This window comes from Humulus lupulus, chromosome 3, assembly GCF_963169125.1.
Source record: "Humulus lupulus chromosome 3, drHumLupu1.1, whole genome shotgun sequence".
NCBI classification, from domain to species: Eukaryota; Viridiplantae; Streptophyta; class Magnoliopsida; order Rosales; family Cannabaceae; genus Humulus; species Humulus lupulus.
The window spans coordinates 116,597,839-116,607,501 of record NC_084795.1 but is presented as its reverse complement, the minus strand read 5'-3'; the positions used below and the strand labels follow the sequence as shown (position 1 = coordinate 116,607,501).

The following is a 9,663-nucleotide window of genomic DNA, read 5'->3' as shown; positions in this document are numbered from 1 at the left end:
TGGATACATGTTCTTAATGGTTAACTTGTTTAGTTCCCTGTAATCAATACACATCCTAAGGGATTGATCCTTCTTCTTAACAAACAATACTGGAGCACCCCATGGCGAGAAACTCGGTCTGATAAACCCCAAATAGAGTAACTCCTGCAACTGAATCTTCAACTCCTTTAACTCCGTTGGAGCCATTCTATAAGGTGTCCTAGATACTGGCTCCACTCCTGGTACCAACTCTATAACAAAGTCAATCTCCCGCTGCGGCAGCAACCCTGTCAAATCTGCTGGAAACAAATCCGGAAACTCACACACCAATCTGGTCTCCCCCAATCCAACTGACACTACCCTAGAGGTATCCACAACGCTTACTAGAAATCCCATGCAACCTTCCTAAATTAGGTCCCTAGCCTTCAATGCTGAAATCATCGGTACCCGCGGTCCACTAGCTGTCCCCATAAGCACAAAGGGTACCTCCCCTTTTGGTTCAAAAGTCACTATTCTGCGCTTGCAGTCAATCGTTGCCCCATACTTTGAAAACCAATCCATCCCCAGAATCTTATCAAAACCATCCATCCCTAACTCAATTAAATCAACAGACAGTTCCCTACCATCTACCTTTACTGGCAATGCTTTATTCCATCTCCTAGAGACTACCAGTTCTCCCGTTGGATACAAAGTCTGAAATCCCCTAGCATACACACCACTAGGTCTACAGAGCTGATCTATCACCCTAACAGATACAAATGAATGGGTAGCCTCTGAATCAAACAATGAAGTATACAGAGAACCAGCACTAGAGATCTGACCTGTCACAACTGAGGGGCTAGCCTCTGCCTCGGTTTGTGTCAAAGTAAATACCCTGGCAGGAGCAAGACTGTCACTCTGCTTCTGTTCCTCTTTCTTAACTTGAGGGCAATCCCTCTTCAGATGACTGACACTCCCACAAATAAAGCAGGCCCTGATCATGCACTCACCCTGGTGTCGTCGCCTACACCGCACACACATTGGAAAACTCCTCCAGTTGTCACTGCCACCTTGACGGCCAGTAGAAGCACCCTGCGCCCTCCTATCTGAAGTGGGAGGAACAAAGAAATCTGGGGCCTTCCTCTTCTGCTCACTAGAGCCACCACCACGACTGGACCCAACAAAAGGAGGCACTGTCCTCCTGGCATTGCGCCTAACAGCGCTCTCTCTCCATATATGATCTTCGTCTCTCTTAGCTGTAAGAGCCTTGTCCACTACCTGAGCAAAAGTAGTAGTCTCCGGATCCAAAGTAATGTTCACATCACGGGCGATCATAACGTTCAACCCCCGCACAAACCTGTCCCTTCTTGCCGCAACAATCGGCACTAAATCTTGCGCAAACTTCGCCAATCTGTCAAACTTTATAGCATACTCTGTCACTGTCGATCGGTTCTGAGTCAGGTTGATAAACTCATCAACCTTCGCAACTCGAACTACCACACTATAATACTTCTCATTAAACAAGTTTCTGAATTCTTTCCAGGTCATAACTGATACATCCCTTCTCTGAACCACCACGTCCCACCAGATGCAGGCATCCTCTTTAAACATGTAACTAGCACAAGCTACCCTCTCATTTTTCTGAACCCTCATAAAATCCAGAATTGAGGAGATCATATTCATCCACTGCTCTGCCCGCAGTGGGTCTGGTCCACCGTCAAAGGTGGGAGGATGCTGCTTCCTGAACCTCTCATACAAAGGTTCCCACTTATTCTCCGTAGCAGACTGAACTGGTACTGGCGCTGCAACCTGCTGCACTGGTAGCCCAGTAACCTGAGGTGGGGCTTGCTGCCTCAACTGTCATAGCTCTTCCTCTGTTCGCTGCAGTCTTGCTTCCATCTCGGCAAACATCTCTTGTCAACTCTGTGGGGCAGGTGGAGGGTCCTGACCCAGGTTGTCATCCTCAGCCCTACTGCTGCAGAGTCTAGCTGATTGTCGAGGCATCTCAACAAATATGCCTGCAACCAACGACGCCGCTCATCAGGCATGATAACAACATCCAAAACCACCTCCCTAACACATTAGCCATCCACAAACAGTAACTCGTATAGCATACAGATAGCATATAACACACAACAGACCATGCCCTGGCATCATTCATATGTTAACTCATTCATCATGCTCTATATATGATAAGCAGGCAAACAGGACATTCAAACACATATTCAAGCATATTAGTCAATCATAGCAACCAACCACGAGTCGAGCTTGTCACTGACAGTGAGCGTACATGTTCGGTCAATCTCCAGAACCCATAACCTTGGCTCGCTCTAACACCAAGTTGTAACGCCCTACCACCTTAGAGCCGTTTCTAAGTGAGTTTAAAACGTGCAATCACTCGCTAATCGAGGTTTTTAAAGAAAAAGTGTAATTAAGTCATAATCAGAGTAAAAACTTTAGAATTATCTCTATACCATTGAAAATCATAAAAGTTTAACACTTGGGATCCCAAAATACTGTTTTCAAATATTTTTACAACATATAAATACAACCAAGTCAGCTAAACGACAAAGTCTAGGTTTTATTACAATCATCTCTGAAAATCCAGTGGCTGTGGCAGCCAAGCAGACCAAACATGTACACGCCGCTTCATGCCTGCTACACTCATGGTTGGTTGGCCTTCTCCTTGCCCTTACCTGCACCACAGAGCATCCGTGAGTCGAAGCCCAGCAAGAAAACCCACAAATAGATAACATATCCAAAACATACACCAGGCATATAATCAGGCCATCAATAGGCTAAACACATACGGCCAAGCCATCCCAGGAGCTTTACTAGGCCCTGGGTTCGTGGCATACACCGTGAGGATATCCCAGGAATCCTGTAGGGTCCCGCCCTGACAGCTCGCACTCCACGTGCTCAACGTTGCTCCCGGCCCCTTGCCATTCTCGGCCTTGCACTCATCGTGCCCAACGCCGTTCCTGGCTCTTTGCTGTTCCTGGCCCCTGCTGACCTCGGCCTACACCATTCCCGGCTCTTGCCTATCATTTACACAATAGAATTCATAGCATAATAAACAAATACTGAACACTAACAAATTCAATCAAAGGGCTACACCCTGCAATTCAGACATATTGGGCTCAGCCCTGCATACAAGCTCTATGGGAACAAGGGTTCTCTTACCTGAGTCCCGAGCTTCCCGAGCACTGCTATCCCGAGCACAGTCCCTTAACTTGAGCCTCGCCAAAACCCTCAGCTGCAGAACCAATCCTCCAAGTGTTTTCTGCCTTAATTCCCAAAGTTCCAGCCTCAACTCACTCTTAATCCTGGTCAAATTCCTTTGCTTAAGTTGAGCTAATCCCTCAAAATTCAAGCCTAAACTACAGAGCCCTTAGCTGAATTCCTTAGCTTCCAAGAGTTTCCTTTGTTTTGCCTTAGAGAAAATAGAGAGAGAGAAGAGGAAGACTTAGGTCGGTTTCTACAAGTCTCTAAGTATTTCTTTCCTTTTATTTTATTTAACTTAGTCTATGTGGTTACCTCAAGGCTCGGGGTACCAAAACGTCCCCGAGGGCAAAACAGTAAATTTCCCCAATATTCCCTGGTATACATTCTATCCTCAAATATATCTCCAAATATTTATTTCCATACCCTGATAACCCAATATAATAACTAATGCCCAAATTACCCCTCAACTCGCCCTGAGTCGGATTCTCAACCCCGTTGTGACTTTCGGGCTAACCGCTCCCCAGGACTGTCTCGGGCCGTGCTACACAGATAAATCACAAACATATCGCATTTATCACAGTTATACCCCTACTATCTGAACGGAGCCCACATGCACATTTAATTCAACTAGACATGCATCATTAACATATGTTCACATAAATTCACATATTAGCATATTAATTCATTTATTGCCCTCTAGGCACGCTAATCAAGGCCCTAAGCCCTATTAGAAAATTCGGGTCATTACAGTGTGGGCATCCGTAGATGGTGAGTAAAGTGCCAGCTACGGGATCAGGCTGCAAAGGCGGTGAGCGTTGGTATGTAGGCGCCTGCTCGTCACCACCTGGAATCTCCTCAAGTTTCCTTGTCTAATAAGGAACTCAATCTCATCTTTCAGCTGGTTGCACTCGTTCGTATCGTGTCCGTATTCGTTATGAAAATGAAAGAATTTGGTGGTATCCCTTTTCGAAATATCCTTTCGAATGGCAGCGGGTCTTTTGTAAGGCACACAGGAACTTGTGGCCTGATATACCTCTGCTCAAAACTCGACGAGGGCAGTGTAGTTAGTGAATCGTGGCTCATAACGGTTGCCTTTAGCGCACTTACTCTCGGAGGTAGAAGGTTAGTTATGGGGTCTCTTCCCCCCATTTTTCCCATTGCCGTTCCCGTTGCCTTTACCGTTGCCATTGGTTTTTGACCCATTGGCGGCCTTGGCGGGGTCTTCAGTCCCCTTATCTTTGCCTGGGGTCTTTCCCTCGCTGGCAATGGCATCCTCGAGCTTGATGTATCGATCAGCTCGATCCAAGAATTCTTGGGTAGTCTTAACCCCATGCTTTCTAAGGCTACTCCACAGAGGCGTACGACGCCTAACTCCTGCAGTTAGGGCCATCATTTTGCCTTCGTCTCCCACTTTTTTGGCTCCAGCAACCGCTCGCATAAAGCGCTGGACGTAATCTTTCAGTGGTTCTCCTTCTTGCTGGTGTATCTCAAACAACTGGTTCGCCTCAGTTGGGTGCACATGACCCACATAGAATTGTTTGTAAAAATCCTTTAAGAACATCTCCCAAGATACAATACTTGTAGGAGGGAATTTAAAAAGCCACTCCTGTGCAGCATCAGAAAGTGTTGCAGGGAAGATCCTGCACCGAGCGTCTTCGGACACTTTCTGAATGTCCATCTGTATATCAAACTTATTGACATGAGATACAGGGTCACCATACCCATCAAAGTTCGGATGTGTGGGCATCTTAAACTTACTGGGAGTCTCTACTACAGCTATCCTCTGAACGAAAGGAGTGCCCCTTCTCCTGTCGTACTCGATGTGAGACGTTCTTCCCCCGACCAGCTGCTGCACTGCTTGGTTTAGGGGATCTATATGGGCTTGCACGGCTTCAGGAATCGCCGGGGCCTCTGCTGCCGCGGGAATGTACTCGTCGTGCCGTTCCCGGCGGTCATTGAGTACATCCCTTAAGTCTTCGTCACTTCGCCGTTGCTCGCTTGCTCCGAGCTGGTTAAAGACGTTGTTTTGTCTGGGATGCCCCCCAGCATTACGTCTCGCTTGTTGATCTTCTCTAGGTGGTGGGCTTCGACCCCCACCTCTCTCTTCATTTCTCTGACCCGCATTCCCTCTGCTTGAGTCGGCCTCATTGTATCCATGGCCATCTCTGAATCTTGATTGGCTATGGTGGGACCGAGTGCCCCCTCGGTTGCCTCCTCAGGCTGGAACTTCCCCAGCGTTAGGGGGTGACCTGCACTGGTCGGTAGGTCCCTGTGCATTATCATGCCGTGGGGGGCCCCTGACCGCAGAGCTTATCTCTGAGTTCCTTCTGTTGCCAGAAGGACGCTGTCCCCTGCTCGGTGGGTTCGGCTCTTCACCCCCTTGGGGTCTAGGACTACGGGGCTGCTGCCCGACCTTATTTTGCCTTGGCTGTGGGGGATTGCCACGACCAGCCTGGGATGGAGGTTTCATCTCAGGATCCCTTGGTGGGACATCATCCTGAGGCATGGGTGGCTGCTCGGGCCTTTGAGGGCTCATTGGCTGGATCGGAGGGCTAGGATTAGGGCCCCTTTTAGTTGGCCCATTTGAGGGTTGATCAGGCTGTGAGGCAAGTGCAGCCTGATTCCTAGCCAACTGCTAACGACAGTCCATCTCCGCCTGTCTTTCACTCAGTTCTTGGTGTTGGCGTTCTATTTCTTGTTGCTGTCGCGCCATAATCTCCGCAACACTTTCTTGACTGGCCCTCAAATTGGCCAATTCGTCTTGCAATACCCCTAGGGTATTTCTCAGTGTTTCAGAGTCCAGTTCCTCCTCATCAAATTCAAAGTGTGGCTCATTTTCGGCCATGTTCGGAGGAGGAGGTTGAGATGGTGCAGTGCCAGCTGCCTGCTCAGTCTTCTTTGTAGTTTTTGCCATTAGTGCTTCAACAACCTCGTCTCAACCTCTCAATGAAAGCACTAGAATGTTGACCCTCGATTTGGTCAACTGACACGGAGTCAAATGCTTGATGTGAATGAAGGCGTTGAAATAAATCTAATGGAAAGAACAGTAAACGACACGAAAAATTATAGTGGTTCGGCCCCATGAATTGGTAATGACCTACGTCCACTTAAGCTATTATTGATATTAGTTCTCGAAGGAGTGATCAAAGAACTAGGGTTCTCTGAGTTTCACAGGCCTAAGAGAGATGAATAATACTATCGTAAGGTAATAGCTCTAATTCTCTTTTAAAGTATAAACTTAAATTAGCCAAAAGTCCCTTCCTTGACCTATTTCTCTCTATTTATAGGCTCAATGAGGATTACACGAATTAGTTACAGATATTCTTTCCTAAATAATTGGATCATCGTGGATCATGGGAGATAATCTTTGATATGATTACAATTGTACAAAATTATCTCTAAATATATGGAGCATACCACCAGACTGGTCGTATATAAATCTGAATGTTACGCCATGGGAATCTCACTGGTCGATGGTCGAACAAACCTTCAGCTAGGTGTCAGCCACGTGTTAAAAACGTCTGCCACATCACCCATGCATTCTTTTGGATAACAGTATTTTTAAATGTAACCATGAGTGTTCATTTTAATGGATATGATTTTCTTTATTTTAATTGAGAAAAATGTTGAGATTAATTTACTTGTGATTTTTAAATAAATTAAATGGTGGCTGAAGATTTAGTTTAATAAATTAAAATTAATTATTTGATTGTCACATACGAATTTATTCTACTTAAAATTTAGTCTTACACTAATACAAGCAAAATATATTTTTCCCACACCTAAAAGTTATATTTTTCTCACATCAATTTTTGTAATTTTATTAATTTAAATAAGATTGTTATTTTCTAAGGAAACATGATAACTATAAGTATTTTAAATAAATTTAAGCCTTTATTATTTCAATGTAATTTAAAAATAATAAATAAAATTATTATATTTTTAAATGGATAAATAAATTTATTTTTATGAAATAAAATTAATGTTTTAAGAGGTTTAATCAACTTATTGATTTTAATGAGATAAATAAGGGAAAGAAAGTATGTTGCTAAATCCTTATTTTAAAAACGATAGAAATCAGTGCGTAGGAATTATCGTTTTTAAAGTCACTTTTTAACAACGTTCCCACGGATGCATGTCGCATGCAAATAGACTTTTACGTTAAAAAATATGTCTAATATTCAACCATATGATTTTTACTTAAAAACCATGCATGTAAACTAGGTATAACTTGCATTATTCTTTTGGTGATTTTATGTGTAAATATGCATGTTTGGAAATATGTGTAGTTTTCACCATGTGTGCATGACCCATGCACACATGGGGTATATGAGTTGGGCACAAGAAAGTCTTATGTGATGCTAAAGAATGTTATTTGATTATGGTAATAGGCTCGTTGTGAAGTTTGTCAACTTTTGTTTTGCTTGGACCCGAGGTAAGGAAGTTAGATAGAATTCTATTTGTTTATGATATGAACGGTAACATTGGCTTGTATGAATATAAATGATATATATGGTGATGTACCATGCATGAAATGCTATTCCAATACGATATGATGATTGTAGAAATTAATGTAGTTTTCCTTGGCTTTGATATGACTGGATTGCATGTATTTCTGTATGTTATATGATATGTAATGGTTGTTAGTGTGTTGAACGCGACACAACAAAGGGGTCACCAAGGATATGAATACGTAACCCGAGTTACTAAGGATATAAAAATGTAACTCATAGGGCAGACGCGCCGAGGTTATTCAAGAACCAGAGATCCTGTTTACCTCAAGATGTGACATGGACAAATTAGCAGGGCATGTTCACAAAGATATGATGATGATGCTTATGATGATAATGTTTATGATGATAACGTTATGATGATGATGTTTATGATGATAATGTTTATGATAATGATGTTTATGATGATGAGGTATGGTGATAACGATGTATGAACGTGAAAATGTTTGTTGTGTTTACTTGTGTATTGTTTGTACTTCCTTACTGGGCTTTTAACTCACCCCCTTACTTTCCCTTCCAAATAGAAAATATGATTTCTCTTTGGCACGCATGGTGGTGTGGGGAGTTCCAATGTCAGGGTGTGTATGGCGTGGGGGTACCCAATGGGTGAGAAAACGATCAGCTTAATAACATTTTCTAAAGAACAATGTTATGTTTATTTTTAACTTTTTAGAACTTATCAGTGGAACTTGAACTTTATTTATTTTTAAAACATTGTAAGAAAACTATAATTTTTATTTTTAAACTATTTGGCCCAACTTGCATGTTTTTAGCAAGGCCCCACTGGGATTTTCTTACAATAAGTTGCTTTCTTCTATAAGTTTATGAGAATGTAAGAGTTTTACAAAGTATTAGATTAGGGCGTTTTACAGGATATTCTTCTTTGATAAATATATTATATTTTGAAGATATTTTTTGGTATAGTGCATGGATATTCTTCTTTGATAATTGTGAGAGAATATTCTTAGCATATTCTTCAGTATATACTAAGAATATTATTTTGATTTTTTCAAAACTTCAACTATAAATAATATCATTCTTTTACAAAGTTTTACAAACACCTTCATTTTCATTTCTTTTTTAAGCAATTTTTATTTTTCTTCTTTCTATATAGTTCCTATGGATCCTGACTTTGAGATTTTTGCGTCTTCATCATCATCTGAGGAGGAGGAGGAGATAATTTTAGCTCTTTCTATTGAAAAAGAATGCTTGGGTAATGAAAGATGTTCAACATCGCATCGTAGCTCTATTCCCCATCGTGCATTCATTCGAAGAAATTTGCTTGAAGGCCATCAACGCCTCTTTCAAGATTATTTTTTTGAGTCCCCGTTGTATCCACTGAATTTATTCCGCATGAGGTTCCGAATGCAACATCATATTTTCTTGCATATTCAATCTGAAGTCAAAGCATATGAACCATATTTCATCCAAAGAAGAGATGCTGCTAAAAGATTGGATCATTCCTCGCTTCATAAAATAACTGTTGTGATGAGAATATTAGCTTATGGAGTCTCTGAAGATTTTTTAGAAGAAGGATTGCAGAAGCAATCGAGTGTTTGAAAAAATTCATTAAGGCTATCATTGTCATATTCTCCAACGAATACTTAAGATCCCCAAATGAGAACGATATTGCTAGATTGTGTGCAGTTGGAGATAGTTATGGGTTTCTTGGGATGTTAGGAAGTATTGATTGCATGCATTGGAAATCGAAAAATTATTCAAGTGTTGGGAAAGGTATGTATTGTGGTCATATTCACGAGACAACTATAATCTTAGAAGTTGTAGTGTCATATGACCTCTAGATATGGCATGCATTTTTTTGATTGCCAGGCTCCCATAATGATATTAATGTCCTAGAACACTCTTTTGTTTTTAGAGAGCTTGCTGAAGGACATGCTCTAAAGGTGAACTAATCAATAAATGAAAATGACTATTCAATGGGATATTATCTTGTCGGTGGTATATATCC

The 9,663-nt window shown here is 42.2% G+C and overlaps 1 protein-coding gene across 1 annotated transcript; it reads left to right on the top strand.

The window, feature by feature from the left end:
* Nucleotides 1-8,813: 8,813 nt before the first annotated feature.
* On the top strand, nt 8,814-9,254 carry LOC133824958 (uncharacterized). Its single transcript, XM_062257971.1, has one exon. The coding sequence runs from the start codon at nt 8,814-8,816 to the stop codon at nt 9,252-9,254; it is 441 nt and encodes a 146-aa protein (XP_062113955.1).
* Nucleotides 9,255-9,663: the final 409 nt, after the last annotated feature.